This window comes from Sitophilus oryzae, unplaced genomic scaffold, assembly GCF_002938485.1.
Source record: "Sitophilus oryzae breed Bouriz unplaced genomic scaffold, Soryzae_2.0 scaffold_54_pilon_pilon, whole genome shotgun sequence".
Lineage (NCBI taxonomy): Eukaryota > Metazoa > Arthropoda > Insecta > Coleoptera > Curculionidae > Sitophilus > Sitophilus oryzae.
Window position 1 is genome coordinate 217,591 of NW_022147140.1, and position 24,820 is coordinate 242,410.

General features: G+C 32.7%; 3 protein-coding genes across 5 annotated transcripts in view; 1 reads left to right on the top strand and 2 right to left on the bottom strand.

Moving 5' to 3' along the window:
- LOC115886951 (guanine nucleotide exchange factor for Rab-3A-like) overlaps nt 1-2,326 on the bottom strand; it is a 101,150-nt gene extending 98,824 nt beyond the window's left edge. The window contains exon 1 of the mRNA XM_030906279.1: nt 2,021-2,326. The gene's annotated coding sequence lies outside the window, so the exon portion shown is untranslated. The remainder of the gene's footprint in view (nt 1-2,020) is intronic.
- Nucleotides 2,327-10,775: 8,449 nt separating this feature from the next.
- On the top strand, nt 10,776-11,672 carry LOC115886977. Its single transcript, XM_030906304.1, has one exon. It carries the CDS (start codon nt 10,776-10,778, stop codon nt 11,670-11,672), a length of 897 nt encoding a protein of 298 aa, XP_030762164.1.
- Nucleotides 11,673-15,456: 3,784 nt separating this feature from the next.
- On the bottom strand, nt 15,457-23,928 carry LOC115886974. Of its 3 annotated transcripts, XM_030906301.1 has the most exons (4): nt 23,793-23,928; nt 18,174-18,248; nt 18,033-18,086; nt 17,639-17,771 (listed from the first exon to the last, which is right to left on the bottom strand). In XM_030906301.1, the coding sequence occupies exons 1-4, from the start codon at nt 23,922-23,924 to the stop codon at nt 17,706-17,708; spliced, it is 327 nt and encodes a 108-aa protein (XP_030762161.1). In that variant the 5' UTR covers nt 23,925-23,928; the 3' UTR covers nt 17,639-17,705. The 3 variants fall into 3 exon arrangements, 2 of the variants coding, with proteins under 2 accessions (XP_030762160.1, XP_030762161.1); XM_030906300.1 differs by lacking the exons at nt 17,639-17,771; nt 18,033-18,086; nt 18,174-18,248 and adding an exon at nt 15,457-15,737; XR_004050983.1 differs by lacking the exons at nt 17,639-17,771; nt 18,033-18,086; nt 18,174-18,248 and adding an exon at nt 19,139-19,273.
- Nucleotides 23,929-24,820: the final 892 nt, after the last annotated feature.

Sequence of the window (24,820 nt, forward strand, 5' to 3'; positions counted from 1 at the left end):
CAAATAATTATTTAACTTCCTCGTATTTTATCCTTCTTGGTGGAGTCTTAAATAAGTGCAAATATTTTCAGGGCTGATAGATTTCGATAAAAGAAACATATTTTCTTTTTACCATTTTTCAGATAAGTCCAAAATAACCGAGTTATTTAAGTTTGAAAATTAAAAAAAAAAATGATTTTTTTTGGAGCAACTTTGAAAGCCACCGTTTTTTTTCTGTATTTGCATCCCTTTTAGCACCGTAACCATAGAGTCAAGCCGTAACTTTGGTAATATCTGAGATTAAGGAATAATACCGTGGCAAAATTTGCGGTGAACAGGCAGTTTCAAAATTTTTCGAAAAATATACAGAAAATTTAAAAGAAAATGCACGATTTTCAACATCTTTTTTTAGCGAAAAAAACCTCATAGACGTGTTCCTAGGGTCGAAATATACCACCCCTGAAAATATTTGCACGTATTTAAGACTCACCCTGTATATTTCTATTTTTATGCAGTTATTGATCTGAAATAGAGATCAGGAAGTTGTCATACATAGTTGTCCCTCTCACTCTAAACATATTTTATTAGAATACAGAGTTAATATAAGGTGCTCTAACGCCCACTTGCACCGTTTGTATAAACTTTGTTTAAAGGCTAAACAGTGATTAACTATAATATTTTTTGCTCCATTTCACAAACATTGTTTATACTTATTTAATCAATGTTTAAACTAAACGGTCATATTTGGGCGTTTAAGTTTTAAACGTAGATTATCTAACTTCATTATTCTGTGTTTTGTTGTCAGATTCTTTGGCGCTTGTGCTTTTAGTATATTTTTATACTTAGTTTTTGTTTAAAAAAAATATATATAACATGGATTTTGATGAAAATTACATTTTGGAAGATGATTTGGATAACTCAAAATTATCGATTATGGATTTCCTCGACAAATTTATGTGAAGACTATAACTATTTTGACGAAATAAACGAATCTAAATTTTAGCACTTTTTTCACGGACACACGGACAGTTTTCTCATTTTCCTAATATATCCTTATATCTGTCACATACGAGGTCACATATATTTGCAATTAGAGTTTTTTCGCTTGGGTTCTAATATAACGGTTTCTTTTCTTTTTAATTTCATCGCAGTCCATGTCCCAAACTTATTGTTAATTTAAAAAAATACAAAGAGTGCTACAAAATTATTTTCCCTTTAAAAACGTAAAAAAACGACAAAACGTTAAAAACATAAAAACGACAAAAAAATACAAAATAAACAATGTTTGAAACCACGGAAAAGGTAGAAATACAAATATGAAGTTCTCTACCTTAGCAAAGAGTTACGTTGTTTTCAAAAATATTCGCTGATTAACTAAACAAACTTTCATTGTACATGGTGCAAATATAACAAAAATAATCAGTGATTACTTACAAGCTCTTTAAATGCAAATTGGGTGCAAACGGCAATAAGTTATCTAAGTATCAACCAGGCCGTTTTTAGTTTTTATTTACAAACAATCTAAGAGGGAAATTTGGCGACCGATGTGAGAAACCTACCTCACGACGTGACTACGCGCGACGCCGACGTGACGGAATATTTGCGGAAATTGGAAAACATTTTATTTCAAAATAAGCTGTGTAAAAAAATAAAACACTGCAAGCGGAGTAATAATGTTTGATAATTTCTGTATATGATGATTCAAAAATAATCCAACCAAAGATGAAACTTGATTTATATTGAGTTGATATTTACCGATATTTGTTTTCTTTTAGTTTATTAGACATTTTAACAGCGTGGAGCCCTGTACTAGCAAATAACTTTATAGGGAAATGCCAAATTGAATATTTTATACGTAAACAAGCTGATTTTTTTACGCTTTTTTAATTGCATCCTGTATATTTCAAAGTTTTTTTCAGAGACATGCCTAATGTATAAATGTACTTGCAGATTGTAAGTTTTCATAAAAAACAATTGTTCCGAAAAATAAAAATCATTAATTTTTATACAAAAATACTTAATTTTTTAATTTGGTGCTTACCCTAATATCTTTTAAGGCACTATCCATACAGAGGTTCACTTGAAGCATCAACGAGCCCGTTTTTATTTACAAACAACGTAACAGAGCAATTCGGTGCCCGATGTGGAAGACGTCGACCTCACGACGACGCGACGGAATGTCAGCAGGAATTAGACAACATTCCTGCCGCACGCTCTTCGGATCGACAGAAATTGACCGCGATAACAACAACGGATAATAAAGGCTCACTCGAAAACGGCGCACCAAGACTAGACTGGCATTCTAGCAGTGCAAACCGCGACCCGACACGGCACTAGGCACTGCGATATGTTGCGTTTCGCTGTGGGCGCAGGAGTGGAGTATTGGCGTGCAGGAAACGACGAGGTCGGAGACTAGAGTATGCAGGTGCGGCAATAAATGGCTAAATAAATAACTTTTTGTGAATGCGTTTCGAAATTGACAGTTTTTGATATTTATTTGAGATTCGAAGTGACCTTCTTTTAGGCTCTAGTATCTAAAAGTGACACTTGTTTGTTAAAAATTAAAAAATGAAACGTTAGAAACAATGAAAATATTTATTTATTATAAATCTTAAAGGTACAATTATTTTAATTACTAAAGTGAATACAAGAGGCATCAAACTTTCGCCCAGAAATGCAAGTTGTAGGAGTCGGAATAAGTAAATTTCGTTTACTGGCAATGCTGGTAGCTTCTGCTTCTACGTGAACTGCTTTTAATTTCTTATTTGGCGTATCTTTCTATCCCATGATTTTTTGCTATTTCGGTTTTCTGTTCAATTGAATTTTCAATGTTGCGCAGTTTCAGCAGCTTGTTGAATATCCAGACTCGTCATTATCACTCATTTTTTCACAAAACTTTGTAGGAAATACGGCGATGTTTGAACCTGACAGAACTTTGTCAATAAACAATGCCTTAGAAACCGATTACTAGAACATTTTAAAAAATGTTTAAAAATAAATAATAATAATAGCATGAAAATCTCAAATTATCCGCTTTCACAAAAAATCTTGTATGAAATTCGTTGCGAAAAGAGTGTTTTAACCAGGGTTGCCAGACGTCCCTATTTAGGCGGGACTGTCCCGATTTTAATCGATGTGTCCCGATATGTCCCGCGGCCCGAGACTGTCCCGATTTGTCCCGCATCTCGTTCTCTGCCTTCAAATTCCCAAAATCTTCCTTCGCCACTATTATAGTGGAGACAGGCGACAATGGCATCATGCGTAAACTCTGTTATCGCCTCGTGTCCGCCTCACCGTTTCAAGTACCGACGGTTTAAATACATGACATATCGATGCATCATTGCCATTCCTACTAATTCTTCTTTCTCTCTTCTTTTTCTTTCACGGGATTTAGTCGCTTGTCGCTTACGTTTTGTCGCAAGGTCTTTTGTCTTTTAATTTTAAAAGACCTTGTTGTAGTGTACTTCTGTTCACTTGTCTCTAGCCCTAGCAGGCAACTGTTAAGCCCGACCAATCACGTTAGAGTTTTTGACAAACACGAATGAATTAACACACTCCAAATAACCACGCTAACCAACCTGATTGGTCAAGCTTAATAGTTGACTGCTAGGACTAGACACTTCTCTTCTGTTCTGTGGTGTACTTTGGTGTTTGGTGTACTTCACAGAGGGTAGAAGGTGTACTTGCTCCTTGCCGAGATCAAACGCTTGCGTATTTATTTCAACAATTTAGGAAACAGGTACGATATATTATGAGTTAATTATATAGTTAAATTAAAAAATATATTTTTTTACTGGATGGAGACTTAAAAAATTAATATTTTTTGTATTTAGGATATTTCAAAATTTTTAACGGTTTCGCAGATACACGCAGTATTATTTCATATGGCGCTTTCAATGGTAATATACGAGAGAAAAATCATTGGGTGGCTTTGATAAAAATTTACTGTGGAAAATGCCATATGAAATATAAAACCGCAAATATTTGCGAAACCGTTAAAAATTTTGAAATACTCTAAATACAAAAAATGTTAATTTTTTAATTCTTCGTCTATTGAAAAATTAATATACAGGCTGTTCCATTTAAAAAAACGAAGAAAAATTATTTTATATTTTAGAAAGTTTGGCGCAGAATTTTGAACATCCTGTATGATTTACGCTTTTCATATTTGTAGCAAAGTAAGTACAGACCATCTAAAGTAAATACCTAATATAGTTTTGATTTCAGAACAGTTCTTGTATTTTTAATATTTTTTTTAAGAAGGGCTGAAAAATATATATTATTGATTTATTTTTTAATATCTCTGAAACTATCGAAATATATTTATTCATATCTTAGGGTTATGTTGGACAATTTTGTGTCCCGTCCTTAAAACACATTCGCAACGTTTACATAAATAGCTATTACCTGTGAGCAAAGGCGATTCTAAAAAAACAATTCTGCGGGGGGTAATTTTAAATTAAAAAAATGTGTGTGCACTATGTGCGCATATTTGAAGTGAAACTACTTACTAACTTCTTACTAACAACTATTAAATTAAAGAATTTAAATGACATGTTTCAAAAGGTGTAGTTTGAAATGTTAAAAAAGTAATAAATTAAAAAATATATTTTTTACCCCTAAAAATAGTTTTTACGTGTAACAAATAGTTATTTACCGTAACAAATATTTGCTTTTCTTAAACCTGCTGGCCTTAAATCTGAAACAGAGATTCTTACTGGCATGTCATGTTGGTGTAATAGATGCTTTTGTGTACCGCAGTCAGTCTATTGACTTGAAATATTGGTGGTATAATAGAATAAACATCCATTTGATTGTCGAGGTGTGCAGGCTATATCCTGAATTACAATTTTTAAGATTGTCGGCGTTTTAGGAGGGATGAGAGCTCTTAACCGACTTTCGGAAAATTCTATTGTACCGAGGTTCATCCAGGCAACTTGCGATGTATATGCAGAAAGCGGTGGTTATTGGGATCCTTCGATTGTTCAGGCAAATGAGTTATTACTCTTTGATCTCAGTCTCGTTCTCGGAATAATGAGACCGAGACTGCTCACGATCGTCAAATTAGCTTATTTTTTAGCGTATCGCTCCATCTATCGCTGCGTGGATGAATGAATACAGTCTGAAGTCAAAAAAAAAGAATGAATCATATTTGATCCATATATGATCTGATCGAATCACGAAGAGGATTTCTCGGACGGCTGAAGAATCGCCTTCGTATTTATATGCGTAAACACAGAACGAAATGTTAGATAATAGTGTCTTATTAATGTAAGTCTTATAAATTTAACAGAATTGTGCTTTTATCTGAATTACTCGTATATCCTACGAATAAGTAAAATTTTTAGCAGCTTATACATTTTTAGTCTGCACCACCAATAATCATTTCTAGCAAACAACATTTAGAAAGAACATGATGAATCACGGGGTTTCTAACAGGACACTGTCTCCGCAACGAACACCTCAGTAGGCTGAAGCTGAGAAACAACGGCGAATGCAGATTCTGTGGGGAAATTGGGGAAACACCAAAACACCTTATCACTGTGCCAAGACGACGATCGTCCGTGCCGTGAACTTTGATACGGCTGATGTCGAGGATGGAGAGCTGGCCTCTTTGGAGCCGTCTGAGATACTGGCTTTTGTTAAAGGAAGTGGAACACACAATAGATCTGTAAGGTGGTGATTAATCCTGCTCCTAAACATTCTACATTCTACAAGAGAAAGGATTAAAAAAACTACAGACCGAATACTCGAATACACATGATTAGTAAGCCACTAAGTGCTATACAACACAGCTATTGGCATAGTAGGAAAAACATTTGACATTGATATGTGTAACTTAAGTCACTACTTGTATTTATTGAATAAAGAAATATAAACTTTTTTTTTATTTTTATATAGCTTTTCTCCTGGAACGAAAAAAGTCTTCGAATTTTGTAGAAATTTCCACTTTATTGATATATAAAGTGGAAATTTAAATAACAAAATCGTAATTTGTAATAAATTTGTTTCCTGGTGTATTATTTTCATTACATTTCTTTTGGCTATATTATTTACAGAATTTAAACAGTTCCCTCTACATGCTGAACTCGTTAGCATAACTTTTCTCATGGAAGGAATTCCGAGACCTGCTGTCTACGTCATCGGGGATGGTGAAACCAGAGGCGTAGAATTTGGAACTAAAAATTTCACTATATCTTATCTTAAAAACAAAATACTTTCATTGGAAGTGAAGAGTATTATTATGATTTCAATAAAATGTCTTATATTTGGTATAAAATTAGGATTATACTTGTGACAACAGTGGTGAAGAATATATTAAACTACATAATTTAATTTATTACCTAGTATCAGTTGAGGAACTCCACTGCTCAGTAGTAGCTTGTTTGGTATCGCATCGCAGCATGGTACGGAGTCTTTCTCCACAATGAACCAAGTGTTTAATTATTTTACATAATAATTGTTGTTATGAAGCGGGCGTCAACAAAATTGTTATCACAATTTGGCAATGTTTAACAGTAATACAATAATAACAATCATACACTAATGTATACCGATTTTATATAGAGACGAGCATTGAATAAACGTTATTAATCCAAAATGTCCTATGGTTTATTAAATCTAAATATACAGTATGTCTCCGGATTGTCTTTACAAGAGGAAAAACTTTTTTATTATTGGGATTTTGAGAAAAATGCATTCTTAATAAAAAAATTCTGCTTGTTCTAAAATGGTTAATCACTTTTCCAAATTTCTATACCGTTTTAGAGAAAAGAGAAAATTAATAAGAACATGAAAATATCGTTGAATTTTTCCCTAAAAAAGAAGTCCTAAAAATCAAAAGGTCTTTCTATGGTAATTTAATTTTGATTTCTTTCTTTGATATATTGTTATTGATAGAATTTTAATTAATGTCATATAATTTGCTGTTTTAAAGTGTTAAAGAAGCACAGAATTTATTTAGCTCAAGGCTACGGAAAGGGTGATAATAGTTTTCGGAAAACGTGATATTTTAACAACAATAAAAAATATAACGCTCATCAAAATTAATAATAATCATCTATCAATCAAACAAGATAAAGGAAACAAGTTTGAGATTGGAATGCTCGGCTTACCGCCAAAACTTATATGTATATATATATATATATATATATATATATATATATATATATATATATATATATATATATATATATAGGGTATCTCAGAAATAAGTGCAAATATTTTAAAGGGTGGTAGATCTCGATAAAAGAAACATATTTTCTCTTTATCGTTTTTCAAATAAGTCCAAAATAACGGAGTTATTTTACTTTGACAATTTCCGAAAAAAAATATTTTTTGCTAAAATTTTGAGAACCACTGACTGGATCTTTTCTGGATTTTCTTTCTTGTAAATTTAATCTAATACCTACGTTGCCATATTATCAAGAAATTATGTTTTTTAACTAAAAACTAAAAAAAATTCCACAAGATTTCGAATTTTCAATTTTTTTTTTCGCGGAAAAACCTCATAGGCGTGTTTCTGGGGTTGAACTATACTACCAGTTAAAATATTTGGACTTATTTCTGGGATACCCTGTATATAATTATATAATTGTTTTGGAGCGCATACGTTCTAGGGCGCTGCTATAGCGGTTGCTAAACCAGAAATAATTTTGTCTTGTCAAAGTCAGAATCTTCAAAAATTATAAAATCTTTCAAAATTTAAACCGTCCTCGTTGAAAAAATACCGAAAAGTGTTTAAAGCGTCCATTTTCAAAGTAATTATTGCTATCTTGTGAGTTTAATTTAAACTTTATTTACTCAAACCAGTGATAAGAAAATATTCGACCAACGTGTATTACCAGTCAAGATTTATGCAAGCGAAACCTGGAGGTTAACTTCGTTTTAGGTGTAAAACGGACATTATAAGGAAACTGCAGGTCGCACAATGCTCAATTGCACGAAATATGCTGGGAATAACTAAAAGAAGACCATATAGTATAATAGAGTAGATATACTATAGAAATGTTAGAATGGATACGACAAAATATCCAGGTATAGATACCATCCACAAAATCAAATCCCTCAAGTGACAGCAGTTACCTGACAAGATGGACAACAAATGGACCTCAAAATACATCATGGTACACACGAGGAATTAAGAGACCTAGAAGAAGATCAAACCTGAGATGGAACTATGATATTAGGAAATTAAGTGGGATAACTTGGACCCGCATATCCAACCATAGACAAAAATGGGCCCAAGTACAAAGAGGGTATCTAGCTATGCGAAGGAGGCTCCACCATAATTGCAAATTGTTGAATAAGCTGAAAATGATGATGATGTCAAAAAGTATTTTGTTATAGTACGTATAGTCTTTTGTTATACGCATTTATTGTATGTATACATTGCTTGCCTTTAACTGTCTAATTATAATAATAATAATTATAATAATAATAATTATAATAATAATAATATTAATATAATAACCCGCGTGGTTTTGCTAGTTCCATACCGGGCGCCTCCCCAGGTAGCGGATAGAGGCAAGCCTCCCAGATATGGGTGGTACCGGAGAAATGAAATATCCGGGGCGGACGAAAAACTAGCACAGGGTACGACGGTTCTCCATGTAGGAGCGGTGCCCGACCAGCGTCTGTTTCCCATGTTAGGGACGGCTGTATTTAATTTTGCCTGGCAGTAGGCATAAAATGCACACCATTTTTAATAAAATGAGCAAAAGAAATTATGGATTAATGCGATCGCCGGAGGACGGCCCTGGGGCTGTTGGAGCTGGTCCTGACCCCCAGGAAGGAGCGAGCGGCCAGTGGCGAGGAAAACAACGGAGCTCAGGACCTCGCCGGGTTCAACCCGAAACTGTTACTGCTCCCAATTTGATCATTTTAGACTCGTCTGACTCAGAAAACTCAGCTCAAGGTCGCCACGCAGAGGAAACTCACAGTGGTCCTGCTGATAATGAACAACAGAATGAAATCGCAGAAGCAGAAGCAAGCCAGAAATCGAAAAATAAAAGAATCTTCTGGACAAAAGACGAGATGAAAGAGGTTATATGGTGCTTTATGTGGAAAAAACTAACATCTGTTGACAATTACAGAGAGGTATATGAATATTGGCGCCAACGAAACCCAAACGCACGACCTAGCATGGATGCTAAAAAGTTGTTAAATCAAAAAAACTTTATAATAAAGAGCAAAAAAATCACCCAGCTGGAAATAGATAATATAAAAGAACAAATTGAGAAACTAATGCAAGATAATCGGGAATGCATATCTAGAGACCAACCAATAGGAAACGAAAATCCTAACATAACTGCACCAGTAGTGGAAATAGCTCAAGAAGGGTCGATTGAAATAATAGGGGATGAAGTGCAACTACAGAATACAAATGCAGATAGAGAAACGAAAGAGCTTGAAACTAAAATTAGAGATGAATTTTATTTGTTACAATCTAGAAGTCTTGAGAGCCGTAAAAGAATACTAAAAATCAACAATATATTCGGCTAATATACAATCCGCAAACAAAGCCTTAGAGAATATACTAGTGGAAAATAATAATCTAGACTTATTCCAAATAAACGCACTTATTTATGCCTGTGCTTATGTTGTATCCACTGACAATAAGCAAGCAGAACGTCACTACACATTAACATCGACAAAAAGTAAAGGCACAAGAAAACCACCACCGTGGAAATTGCGAATACAAAAGAAAATAGAGAAATATAGAAAACTTTTATCTCAACTGGCAAGTATACAATGGCATAATATTAGTGTAAAACAGCGTCACCTACTGGATTCTCAATCTATATTTTCCAATAATACACTAGCTGTCACAAAGGAAAACCTAAAACAGAAAATATCAGCATTAGCATACAGGATAAAAAGGTACGAAAAAAGAAACAAAGCAATTTAAACAAAGATAATATGATTCGATCGAGATAAAAGGAAGCTGTTTTAGAGGAACTGACACTTAAAACTGCAATAATGATGGTATTTGTAAATTTCCTGAAAAAAATGATGTGGAACGATTTTGGAGAGGAATCTTGGAGTCGGATGCAACCTACAATGAGAAAGCAAGATGGATAAAAAGAAATAGAGAAACTCCACAACACCGATGGAATGGAATCCCATAACAAAAGAAGAGGTTGTAGCTCGTTTGAAGAAGGCTAATAACTGGAAGGCATCGGGTCCGGATGGTATTCCGAACTTCTGGTTAAAACGCTTACCAGCAGCTCACGAATGTTTAGCCAGAAATTACAACTATATACTAAATAATCCAGAAAACATTCCCCAGTGGTTAACTGTCGGGCGAACAACATTAATATTCAAAAGCGGTGACGCAGAAAATCCAAGAAACTACCGACCGATAACCTGTTTAAACACCATATATAAAATTCTTACTGGAATTATAGCTGATAGATTATATAAACATTTAGAAATACAGGAAATATTACCATATGAACAGAAAGGATGCAGGAGAAATGCTCAGGGGTGCAGAGACCAGGTATTACTATCTAACATAATTGCTGAAGATTGTAAGCGACGGAAGAAAAATCTAAGTATAGCGTGGGTTGACTATAAAAAAGCTTACGATTCGATCCCTCACAGCTGGATAGGGAAATCGTTGCAACTGGCTGGGGCTAATGATGTTATTATTCAATTTTGGCCCAAGGTACCATGAAAAACTGGACAACAAAGATCTCTTTAAAAACAAACGCGGGCTATATTGAAACAGAAAATAAACATCAATAGGAATACCATCAGGCGACTCACTGTCTCCCCTGCTTTTCTGTATTGCAATGATCCCGTTATCTAAAGAACTAGAGAGCACGGGTATAGGATATAATATAACAGGACAAAATAAACGGATCCATCATCTTTTATATATGGATGACCTCAAACTTTTTGCTAAGGATGATAAAGGTCTAGATAGGTTGCTCCAAATAACAAAATCATTTAGCAGTGATATATGCATGGAATTTGGGTTAAATAAATGCGCAAAAGTAAGATTCCATCGTGGAAAATTAGCCACTTCAGAAAATATGAACAGCGAGACATTTCAACGCGTTAAATCTTTAGACGCGTCAGAAACATACAAATATCTAGGTTTTGAGGAATGCCTTGGTACAAACAACAGAACCGTAAAAGAACGACTTGAAAAAGTATATATTAAGCGCTTAAGATCGGCCCTAGACAACGAGTTATGTGCAAAATTTAAAATCGAGACTATCAACACAATTGCAGTCCCAGTTCTAAGATATAGTTTTGGAATAGTAAACTGGAGCAAGTATGAAATGCAGGCACTTGATCGGAAAACAAGAAAACTGCTAAGAAAGTTTAACCTACATCATCCTGCAGCTGATATCGATAGGCTATACGTATCAAGGTTAGAAGGAGGGAGAGGACTAATTCAACTAGAATCACTACTAAAGAGCAGCGTAATTGCGACAGCAAATTATTTAAAATCAGATTCTGGAGACCCGCTAAAACAGATGCTAGCTGATTGGGATAGAAATCAAGCGCCGAGTTTGTCTTTGCAGCGGAAAGCTGAGCAATTCCAACAGGAATTATACAGAATATCAGAAGATGTAGAAAACACAACAGTCGGAAGATCCGACATAAGAGAAATTTTAAAAAAACCTAAGGTAAATCCTGGGAAAAGAAACCTTTGCATGGCCAACACAAGAGAGAAATAAAAAAACAGTCAGATAATATTGATGGCTGCAATAGCTGGAACTGGCTCTCAACTGGAATGCTTAAAGGTGAAACCGAGGCATTGATAGTTGCTGCACAAGACCAAGCAATAAGAACTAACTATATAAAAACAAAGATTGATAAAACGTCAACTAACCCAAAATGTCGTCTCTGTAGAGAACATAATGAAACGATAGAACACGTAATATCGGGATGCACGATTCTAGCAGGAAGAGAATATTTAAACCGTCATAACAAAGTAGCTTCCCAATTGCACTATAACATCTGTAAGTGGCTTAATATAACCATGTCGGCTGAACAATGGTATAAACACGACCCACCACCCGTATGTGACACTCCCGATGGAAAAACACGGGTACTTTGGGACTATTCAATTAACACAGACAGGACGATACCAAACAACAAACCAGACATCATAATAAGAATGCCAGATATAACTTACCTCATTGATATTGCAGTTCCGGCTGATGGAAATGTATGCAGAAAAGAAGCGGAAAAAGTTGTGAAATATCGAGACCTAGAAATAGAAATTAAAAGAATGTGGAATACCCAGACAAAAATATTACCTGTTGTTATTGGTGCTACTGGTGTAGTGTCTAAGGCTCTCCCAAAATATTTAGATATCCTTCCAGGAGAACACAGCTTGGCAAATCTACAAAAAACAGCGATATTAGGCACTGCTCATATTATAAGAAAAACAATTGCAGATTAATTTAATTTATACTTACCTTTATGTGTATTTCTTTACCTCTGTATCAATATTTCACAAAATAAGTATTACTTGATCGACTACCTGCCTGGCCCTAGGAAAGCGGAGCTATCCCGGCCAGAACAGGATAACAGCCAGTTAAAACTGAGAAAGAAATAATAAATAAATAATAATAATAATTAAACATCCGCCTACCCAACAACAAATTGAAGAGTTTTGGCGAGGAATTCTAGAGAACGAGGTGATACATAATGAAAACGCATTATGGATAAGAGCAGAAAGAGAGAAATACCAACATATCAAGTCAGATTCTTGGCAGGACTTCACTACGGAAGAAATAGCAACAGTCATTAAAATTAAATAACTGGAAGCACCTGGACCGGACAAGGCTACAAAATGTTTGAAAACAAAGCAGTTTACCTCTCTGCATGCAGACCTAACAAATGCTATAAACGAAACTATCAAGAATCCTAATAATGCACCACAATGGCTTACCACCGGTAATACATTCTTACTCTCTAAAGGAAAAGACACCAAAGATCCGAAAAATTATCGGCCGATAACCTGCCTACCTACTATATTCAAAGTATTGACAGCAGCCATTACGAACCGCATATACTCCCATTTAATTGCACATAAAATTCTTCCAGATGAACAGAAAGGATGTCGAAGAGCTTCGAGAGGTTGCAAGGACCAATTGTTACTGAGTAAAATGGTGGTATCTACTGCGAAAAAACGAATGCGTGGACTGGGCCTGGCATGGATAGATTATAAGAAAGCATTCGACAGTGTACCACATTCTTGGATATCAACCATGATGCAGCTATGTGGCATTAATCCAACCATATCCCAATTCATTAATAAATCGATGCAAACTTGGAAAACCGAGATGCTATTATTCTATGAAGAAGGCCATATTCAAACAGAGGCCATTAAAATCAAAAGAGGGATATTTCAGGGAGACTCCCTCTCCCCACTGCTATTCTGCATGGCATTGATTCCGCTTACCAACATGTTGTGAGTCAAAATATAAGGTTTTAAGCTATACTAATAGTACCGAAATAAGTCACCTATTTTACATGGACGACCTGAAGTTGTTCACAAAAGATGAAAGCCAATTACGACTAGCCCTCTCAACAGTCAAGGAATTCAGTGATGACATCAGAATGGCGTTCGGACTTGATAAGTGTGCTACGGCAATATATAAAGGTGGCAAGCTAATTAAAATAGATAATGTAAAATTAGACGAAAAAACATCGATCAGAAATCTAGATATTGGTGAGTCTTACAAGTACCTAGGGGTTGAAGAAATGGACGGGATAGATAACAATAAAATGAAGACAAAAATCTCAAAAGAATACTACCGGCGAGTAAGGAAGATATTAGGTACAGAATTAAACGCAACAAATAAAATAAAAGCGATTAGCACATTAGCTGTTCAGCTCATGACCTATAGTTTTGGTATTGTTGATTGGCCAAGAAGCGAGCTTGGAAAAGTGGATTGCAAAACTAGGAAGCTTCTCACTATAAGTGGCTTACATCACCCAAAGGCCGATGTGCATAGGCTGTATATTAAAGGACGAAATGGTGGACGAGGGTTAATAGAAATTGAGTCGGCTTTCAACTCTGCTATCACAAGTCTGAGCAACTATATTGCTCTTAACAGAGATAAATATTGCAAGGCAATAGCAACCCACGATGAAAAGAAGGCGAAATGCTCTATTCAAAAGAAAAGAGCTATCAATATCCTGGCCAAATTCTCTAAATAATGGAGAATTGTAAACTCAGTTAACAACGACAACCTAGTGCGGAAGAGTACTTACTTGTTTTTCATCTTCCACTTGTAACAAAATATTTAATTCATTTTCATTTATTATTTCTCGATGACCTTTATAAATAAATATTATTCTTATTTTTATATTTGCATTTTATTAATACCTGTTGCTGTTGGATTTTTTTGAATTTATAATATTTAATAACTCTTCTGGCCTATTTGGGGAATGTACAAGAAATAAATCCTTTTCAGCGTGTAGACTATTTCTTCCATAATAACAATAAGCTATTTTTGTATCTTCACTTGTACAGGGTGAGTCTTAAATAAGTGCAAATATTTCAGAGATGGTAGATTCCATAAAGAAACATATTTTCCTTTTTACCATTTTTTCTGATAAGTCTAAAATAACCGATTTATTTAAAGTTTGAAAAATTAAAAAAATATTTTTTAAATTTTGAGAGCCACCGGATTTTTTCTTATTTGCATCTCTTTTATTGCCGTAACCGTGTAGTAAAGCCCTAACTATGGTAATATCAAAGATTATAAGAAATTACCGTGGGAAAATTCGCGGTGAACAGGCAAAGTTCTAAAACTTTTCGAAAAATATACAGAGAAATTTATAAAGAAAATGCACGATTTTCAACATCTTTTTTTAAGAAGAAACTCATAGACGTGTTCCTGGGATCGAAATATACCGCCGCTGAAAATATTTGCATTTATTTAAGACTCCACCCTGTATAATTCATAGTTTACAAATTATTTTTAAAAAAAAAAAAAAAAAAAAAAAAAAAAAAAAAAACGTTTTTTAAATCATTTTTTGATAACAATAACGTAAATTTCACAGTAAAAAATGAATTTGAAGGTGGCATGCATGTGGCATGTTTGTTATTCCCATCAGGAACGGAATATTTTGTCAATTAATTCTAGTATATTTTATCTTTTTATATAACTGCAACAAGAATTCGTAGGCGCTATTGAAATTAAACAGTTTGCTTTATTTTAAAGAGTTTTAAAAGTTTCAAATACATTTTTCTGAAAAAAATGAAGAAAACTTATTCATCATAAATATACATGGAATGTAATATGTTTAGATCGGCTATGTAACAGACTGTATTATAGATAGTTAAAAGAAAAAAAATGTCATAAACATATCAGAACAGAATTATCCATATTGCAAGATTTTTTGCATAATCTGCGAATATGTGATATACAGGTTTTTACTCTCGAAAGAAAAATTTCTCAGCGCTATTAAAGAATTTAAAATAAAATTATATACACAATACAGAATTACTTATTATATTTATTTTTACAGACGCACATGAATGTATTTTCTGTTGTTGTAACCAAAGTTAGTTAGTCTTTATCATCTTTAGTGTATGGATCTGGTGGTCGCCTATAAAAACCAGCTGTCATTGGTCTTTTCTTGTATTTTGGCTTCTTCAATTTTTCCTTGGGACATCTCTTACTGGAACCAGTATTGCCGTGTTCGCATGGTGGTGGTTGGCCTTCGTCATACCTCCTCTTTTTGTCTGCCAAGACAGTAGCCTGTTTTAATTCCACGGGCTATAAAAGAAAATTTTACTGTAGATACGATATCAAAGGTCATGAAACTGTACGAAGTTTTTCTACTAATTTTTTACTCAGTTCGTTCAGAACGAAAGAATACCACTAATATTACAGATTTAAAAGTAATATCTTGTAAGCTTTGAATAAAAAGATTAAGGAAGGAGCATATTAAAAATCTTAAATCGACTTCTGCGGGGTCCTACAATGGCCGACTTAAATTCCGGTTTATCAGTGCGCCGTTCTAATTTTATTCAAAAAACGTGTAAAATATATAAAAAAAAAAAAAAAAAAAAACTTGTTATTTTATTTTATTGTCAATAATTGTTGGTAGTTTGCGGTTTGCTAGGTTACAGTGTGGCATATCTGTGTAGTCAGGAGAGTTCTTTCAAAACCTGAAATAAAAATGGTATCCGTATTTAAAAATTGCTAAGCTCTGTATCTCACAAATATCATTAATTTGAAAAACTAAAATACTCATATGGCCTACTAAAGTGGCTATGAGAATGTGCAATTAGTTTTTGATTTTCTTAAAAATAAAGAAAGGTAACAGGAAAAAAATAAAATTAAAAAAAAAAAAATCCGTTTTTTCCAAAAACTCAGCAAAGTTTGAAATTTTTAAAACTTTGATGGCATCTTGGTAAACATCCCAAAGCGCAACTTTGCCCCAATTTTTCCATGTTCGTATCTATTACGATTACCGAGATTTTGTAGCACCCTGTATTCTGATGAATTTGACACTTTATTTAAATTTAATATATTTCGTACTTTTGTGCGTTAAAATGATTGTTTTATACTATACCTGTTTTTTTTCTCAGGTAAGATTTTATTGACAGACGATGACAGAAGAAAACAGATGACGCATACCACCTTATTTATTTTACTAAAAAACTAATAATTTTTAAGTTAACTATGGATGTGTTTAAATATAAAACTGTTATGCGTCAGTTCTGTTGTTTTTAACCAGTTTTAGTGGTTTATTTCAAAAATGACAGATCGTATTTCAATTTTACATGACGCAACGATGAACGAGATAAACGGACGCGGATGCGTATGAACTCGCCTATAGATTTTTGACGCTTGTCAAAGTCTTACAAAATTATAGGTTATAATTTTGTGTCAACTTTGTCAAATACCCTGCGTTTTTTGGAAGATGATGCATTTTGACTCGTGCTATTACTTTGTTTAAATAAAATAACTCGATTACCTACATTTTTTCAGTTTTATACAACTTTTTTCACAATATTTTGAAGTAATCACTTGTTAGTCAAATTTTAAATATTTCCTGCTATGCGTTCCAGTTGTACCAACTTATTTCTTTGTAAATTAAAATAAACTACTTTGAAATTAAAATGACAGACACATCTATCACTGTCAAGGATCTTCTCGTTGGACAGACTATATCAATCACGTCGCAAAAATTAAAACTTTTGTAACGTTTGAAAAAGAAATGTCTTTAAAATACAGAGCTACTACTAAACTGTATTTTATTTTTTGTAATACAGAAAAAAATCAAAGATCTTATTAAAATCGGGGAAAAATAATTTTATTAGGCTCAGTGTCGGAGGCTCACACAAAAGAAAGATTGATGTAAACCCCTGTCAAATATCCAGTCATTAAAAACGGAAATTTATAACTCCCCTACCATTCTTACGCCTGTAATGGTGCCAAGACAATATTTTACACTTCTGGGCGCCATTGTTAGCACGCTTAAGATATTGCTTATGAAATTCCTTTGAAAAATGTCGATGGGTTATTTTGCAAATGCGCGAGACGAGAAGTTTTGCGCTTTTTAAAAACCCAAGAAAACATATAGAAATTAAAACAGACATAAAATTAGATAATTCTCCTTAATTTATTACTTCCTATATTCTCCTAACAGTATAATTAATGCAACAATGTTAGTTTTAAAGTTTTTTATTCAAATTATATTATCATACAACACCTGTCAGTATAATAAAATTTAATTTATTTTCTGCTCTTAACCTGGTCTTTAATCTTGTCTTTCTTTCTCCAAGTTTTTTTAGTCATTTCCTAAAATTAATTTAGAGCATTTATAGAAAACTATTTTTGGCAAAATAAAACACTAATACACCACTATACACCAAAACACTTACTTTTGCACTAGAGGCGTGTTTTGTAAATTATGTTAGCATGATCCGCATTTTTAGATTAAAACTAAAAATATTATGGTGAATTAGTCTTTTATTTTGCTATTGCAACACCGAAAGTTCCAACCCCCCAACTGTAAATTAGTTTTAATTATTAGAAAGTAAATTATACTAGTAACCCAACCTGTTTGCTTCTTATGGTTTGTTTCCTGCATCCAGGTGGTTCACACTTTCCCTCCTAAAAAATATCAATAATGATTGTTGAAAAACAGCTGTCTAATATTTTTTTAGATATACATAAATATACGGGATGTGTGGTACTTACCAGTGGTTCAGTGACGACACTTTTTTTACCTCTACCAGACCACCAGTCAACATCACCATACTCAATATCCGTGTTCTATAAAGAAAGACAGAGCACTGTAACTAAAATTGTCACCGTCTTTCAAAATACCATACGATCGAAAAAAAATCGGCGTCAAAAACGGCTCGGGAATGACAATCGATAATAATTTTAGCGAAGTCAAGCCCTAGATGTCATTTACTTGGCCCGTACTCTTCTTTATTTTTAAAGGGTTTTTTATTGTGTAAAAGTGATTTTTATATGGCGTAGTTTAAAATTCTAAAAAAACTGTTTTTTTAGGTAAAAGATTTGTGTGTCTGGAAACGTTCTATTTTTTTAACCTTTATATAATTAGTGTTAAGTTTTATGTCAATTTCTAGTAAATGACGTCTAGAGAGTGACCTCGTCAAAATTATCATCGGTTGTCATTCCCAGCCCTCTTTGACGCCTTTTTTTTCGGTCATACGGTATTACCCGAAATATTAGGCTATTAATATCTACACAGAAAATCATGTAAATTTATCCAAATTCCAAAATCTTACAGATACAAATACACAGTGTCTCTGAAAATGTGTTATTATCATTTTTAGAAAAATGCGTTCTTCGTAAAAGTTTCTGCTGCTTCAAAAATCGCTAACTCGTTAAAATTTCCATTTTTTTTTATTTTTTTTTTTTTGTTGATCCGGTAATAAATGTATACATATATTACATACATAATTAATTACATATACCGGGTGCGTCTCAAAAGTGGCTCACCCCTATAATTTTTTTATTTTTACAGTTAAAAAAACGAGATTTCAAAGTTTGCAGGTCAAGCTTAATCACGTGACTAAAATTTTATTGGATATGAACGATATTTGATTATTCCCTTTTTTAAAATTTACATGTGACTTCCAAATGTTGAAGTATGAGCAATTTTATACTATGAAAATTCAAACACATAATAATTTAATTGAGTTGCTGCTTTATTTGCGATTTTTTTTTATTTATACAAAGACATATTTTTTTATATTTTAATAAAAATCTGGATCTGCTCTAGTTTTTCTATTGGTTGGATGAATGCACCTGTTCCTCTCTGTATTCTGAAATAAATATACAAAACGATCAAAAATATCAAATGGCTATTTCTCCAAGGATATAGAACTCCAATTTCATATTTAGGCAAGTTACCCATAATATGAAAAAAGATTGTATTATCTTATCACACTTACCTTTATTTCCATCAAGGCGATAAAATGTGTCACAATTCTTTCAAATTAAAACAAAAATAGCAATATGGGGAACTTGCCTTAATATAAATAATTAGATAATTATTTTTTTTAAGTTGTCATTTAAATAAATATATACAAAGGGGATAAAGGGGATAATCACATTAATGCAAATTCCCCAACTGCATTATTATTCAAGACACTTGAACCAACTTAAAATTATATACAATCTTGCAAAATATTATTTTATTGTAACTAAACATTTGCCAAGAGTATATATAACAGTGACAGCCCAAAAGTTTGCAATAAATGAAAAAAAATTAATTGATAAAAATATGCAAAACTAGTTCAATAACAAAAATGTCAGTTTGGGTTTACATGCATCCGTAATGCGTCATATATCGTTCCGTCACTCCAATCATGTTTAAGTACGGCGGTCATTTTTGAAATAAACCAATAAACACACTCATTCTTTAACGGTCATGGTCGTTGGCCGATAAATGTAAAGTGGAATAAGATGACAAGATATCATTTCAAAGACAAAATTTTCCGAAAAATGTACAAAAATACATAAATGTTATATTTCTTAAAGATCTTTCTATTTTTTTTTTGAAAAATATAGCATGCAAATGTAAAATCAATTTTATAAAACTTTCTATTTGTCACTTTTCGATACTTTGTCATGTAACCACATGAGAGTTGAATTGTAAACTATAAGCGACACCAAATACACTTTTAGTTACGTCATCGAGAGCGCAAGTAGTAAATTCATTGTTGCTAACCATGGACATATTCGGCGCCGGCGCCGGGCTAACTCACTAAAATTTAGATTTCCTGCTGGTGATTCAGGTAGTAGCTCTGCTTTAAAAAAGGTCACATGCCACATTTATTTATTTATTTCCTGTCATTTTGGTTCGTTTTAACAGTTTAGTTTTGTATTACGAGCAGACCCCCCCCCTTGCAGTTCAGCAGAAAATTGTTCTTTTTAGAATTTTAGTGCAAAATATACAAAAAGCTGAAGCAGCTTAATAGCCATTGAGATATGATTGAAAACCATGAGTCATCAATTATCATCAGAACCAAACTAAAAGTTTATTTGGTATGACCTATACCGGGTGCGTCTCAAAAGTGGCCCACCCTTATAACTTTTTTATTTTTTTCAGATAAAATCGAGATTTGGTATGTTAGTATATGACATAAATTAGGATTGATTGACATATTCAATTGTTTTCGGTCACTTCCGGTTTCAACGGAAATGACTACATCTTTTGATTTTTAAATGGCACCCTTGGATAGAAAATGACACTCTGAATAGAATGACATATTATATGTCAACTTTTGACATTTTCGCATATGGTGTATTTGAAATTATAACTTGCGGTCCGTAACAAAAATTTGACTCAAAGTGTGTGGCATCAAATTATTCGTAAAAAATGCTTTTTCCAAATATGCTAATGAGCCACCCTCGTTCCATTTGAAAAAAATGAGATATGATTAAAAATACGATTTAGGCATCTTTTAACCGACCAGGACAAGACAGTAAAAACATTAGACGATCAAATCTATTTTTCCAAGGCTCCTTGATTTAAGATTAGTGTTTTTAACACAGCCATTGCACTCTAGACTGAAATTTAAAATACAATTTGTTTTTGAGCGAATATGTCGAAAGTTGACATATGATATGTCATTCGATTCAGAATGTCATTTTCTATCGAAGGGTGCCATTCAAAAATCAAAAGTTGCAGTCATTTCCGGTGAAACAGGAAGTAACCAAAAACAATTGAATACGTCAATTAATCCCAATTTATGGCATATACTAACATACCAAATCTCGTTTTTTTTTTATATGAAACAATAAAAAAGTTATAGGGGTAAGCCACTTTTGAGACGCACCCGGTATATAAAAATTATGCCTCTTTGTTATTGGGTCTCTATATGATTTTTTTCAATAACTCAATTTTTCTCGCCACTTGTTACAAGCATTTTGATGAGCATACTTCGTAAAAAATGTATAATTTCTATAGGGAAATTGGAACAACTTTCGTTGCATTCGTTGCACGTCATCAATGACACCATGCGTCGTCTTATGGAGTTTGCTGGTGGTCGTATTATGATGTGCAACGAAAATTATTTTAATTTCCTTATAGAAAATATCAATTAAAATAGAAATAATTCCATAAATTAATGATACGATGTACTCCTAGAACGTAAGCATAAATAAAATGTAAATAAATAAATGTAGTATTAATGGTATCTCAATCTAAAATCTGATACTATAACCAAATTTAGTTGGTTAGTTTTAGTTTAGTTTAGACTATATAGTATTGTCAAAAATGATCTGATCTTTTCTGAAAATGTCACCAACCACTATTTTTAAAACGTGCTATATATGCAGTGTCATAGATAAAGTCTGCATCATATGGGATTATTTGTATTATTTGATTTGGATCAAATTTGGCTTTGGCGATATTTTTTTTCTTGAAATAGAATAAAAAGGGCATAATAAAGTAACAAATAGGATTATTAGTCAAGTCTTGAGGGACTCCATCAGAAAAAGGAATTTCTTGTTGGTCAGTCAGATCTCCAGTTTGTCGGTCAAATATTTATCTAGTAGTCATATACAAGGTATATCTAGTAGTCATAGTCAAGGTTGCCCACCTCATTCGCCTCGATTGATTATCCGAAAACAAAAAAGTGTAGAAACAAAAGTTTTTATGGGTATTATGTGGGAAGGTAATGTTCATATAATTTAAAATTATTTTGAATTATACACATTGTTTCAGAATAACATATTCTGGAGAGCAAAGATATTTAAACTCAAGAGATACAATGTTTACCTTTTTTCTTCATCGGCCATAATTCTATCCTTATTTTCCCATCTCTCTTACACCGAAAAAATTTGCCAGATTTATCTGTATATTAGTATTAGTATTCGATTAAATACCACAACAAGTAATAAATAATTTCGTTATATTTCTATAATATAAACAGGGTGTTTCAAAACAAATGCGAAAAACTTCAGGGGGTGACTCCTTGTTCAAAATAAAGGGTAGTTTGCTTCATAAACGTTGGGTCAAAAGTCAACCATTAGGGAGATATTGCGGTACAAAGATGGCGGAAAAATAATATTTTTATTTTTTATCTTGAAAACGAAAAGAGATAGACTAACAAAATTTTATGGAAGCATTACTGTTATGAAAACACACTTTCTGGTAATTTTTTCACTTTTTTAAAATGAGTGGAAGGGGTTGAAATAAACTACCCCTATCATTCTTGTTAACGAAATTTAAAGAAAAATCTTATCAAACACATGCAAAAAAATTAATTTGGATAGTTTAGTTTGTTTAGAAACTTTTTTATCTCTTGTATTTTTTTGATAAAACTCGCCGATTTGAAATTAAAAAATAAAATGTAAAGCATTACATGTCAGGACAAAAAACATTTTCTGATAAAGAATCTAGTGGGCTGCTGTAATTTTTTTAGGAAAAAATCTAGTCGGCCGCTGTTACTTTTTAGGATGTTCCTAATATTATTTTATTTGACATTACTCTACTGCAATACGTTATTATCTAGATGATTATTATTATCGTTATTATCACTAGATTCTTAATCTAAAAATGTTTTTTGTCCTGACATGTAATGCTTTACATTTTATTTTTTAATTTCTAATCGGTGAGCTTTATCAAAAAAACACAAGAGGTAAAAAAGTTACTAAACAAACTAAACTATCCAAATTAAAGCATTTGCATGTGTTTGATAAAATTTTTCTTTAAATTTCGTTAACAAGAATGATATGGGTAGTTTATTTCAACCCCTTCCACTCATTTTAAAAAAGTAAAAAAATTACCTGAAAGTGTGTTTTCATATCAGTAATGCTTCCATAAAATTTTATTAGTCTATCTCTTTTCGTTTTCAAGATAAAAAATAAAAACATTATTTTTCCGCCATCTTTGTACCGCGATATCTCCCTAATGGTTGACTTTTGACCCAACGTTTATGAAGCAAACTACCCTTTATTTTGAACAAGGAATCACCCCCTAAAGTTTTTCGCATTTGTTTTGAAACACCCTGTATATCAAGTACATTAATTTGCTAACGTCAATTTTTTCATTTAATACTTAACTATTTTAAATTTTATAATGGAATTAGAATATCATGGTCGTGTTTCTTTTAATAATAAAAAGCAATTTCGCAACGAACGAGTTTAAATATCTTTGCTGGAGAGCAATAAGCTATTTTTATATAATTTTTCATTCAACTTAAGGCAAAAACTAGGTCCAATGCCAAATTTCATCTATAAGATTAAATTCAAAATACTATATGATCGAAAATAAACTTTGATCGTATAATATATACTTAATAACAAAGTCTAAATAATTTTGGAGAAACTTACATCGTATGCATTTTCCTTTGGTCTTTTTGGCTTCTTGCCTTTTCGGCAATTCGGAGGTTTTTGTTTTTTCTCGCACATCAACAATTGTTCGATGTCATTCTTAGAAGGAAGGTCCATCCATGATCCATTCATTTCCAGCCTAAAAGCGATATATTATAAAATTAGAAAAAAACAACATTTTTTTTTTCCTTGTTATACCGGATGCCTCTCAAAAGTGGCTCACCCCTATAACTTTTTATTTTATCAGATAAAAAAAAACGAGATTTGGTATGTTAGTATATGACATAAATTAGAATTGATTATCGTATTCAATTGTTTTTAGTAACTTCCTGTTTCATCGGAAATGATTACAACTTTTGATTTTAAACGGCACCCTAGGTATTTTTTACTTTATTCGATAGAAAATGACATTCTGAAATATGATAGAAAATGATTCTGAATAGAATGACATATCATATGTCAACTTTTGACATTTTTGCCTAAAACAATATTGAATTTAAAAATTCAATCTAGAGTGCCATGGCTGTGTTAAAAATACAAATTTTTAATCAAGGAGCCTTGGAAAAATAGATTTGATCGTCGATCGCCATGTTGGTCACATTGCGCCGCGATCAGCAATGTTGCCGTTTATTTACTTGGCAATTATCATAATGTCAGTCATTATTTTGTACAATATCGTGTTGTTGTTGAATTTTTAGGAGTAATTATCGTTTTATTGCCAATTTTCATAGTCAAAAATTGTACTTTTAAGCACAGTTCTTTTAAGAACTAAATTTTTTGGAGTTTTTGCATTGCATTTCTTGAAATTGTGTATCGAAAATATGCGAAAGCATTTAAACAGTGGAAGCAAAGAGCTTGTAGCTTTCCTGATAAACTATTTTGAACGAGAACATGAAAATAAAGGTCCTTTATTACCTTTGACTGCAGTTAGAGGAGTAAGTTTGATTGGTAAACACATTATATAATTTTCAAAATTATGTCTTATTTCGATTTATAGCGACTAGCTGGCTGCCTTAAATTTAAATATT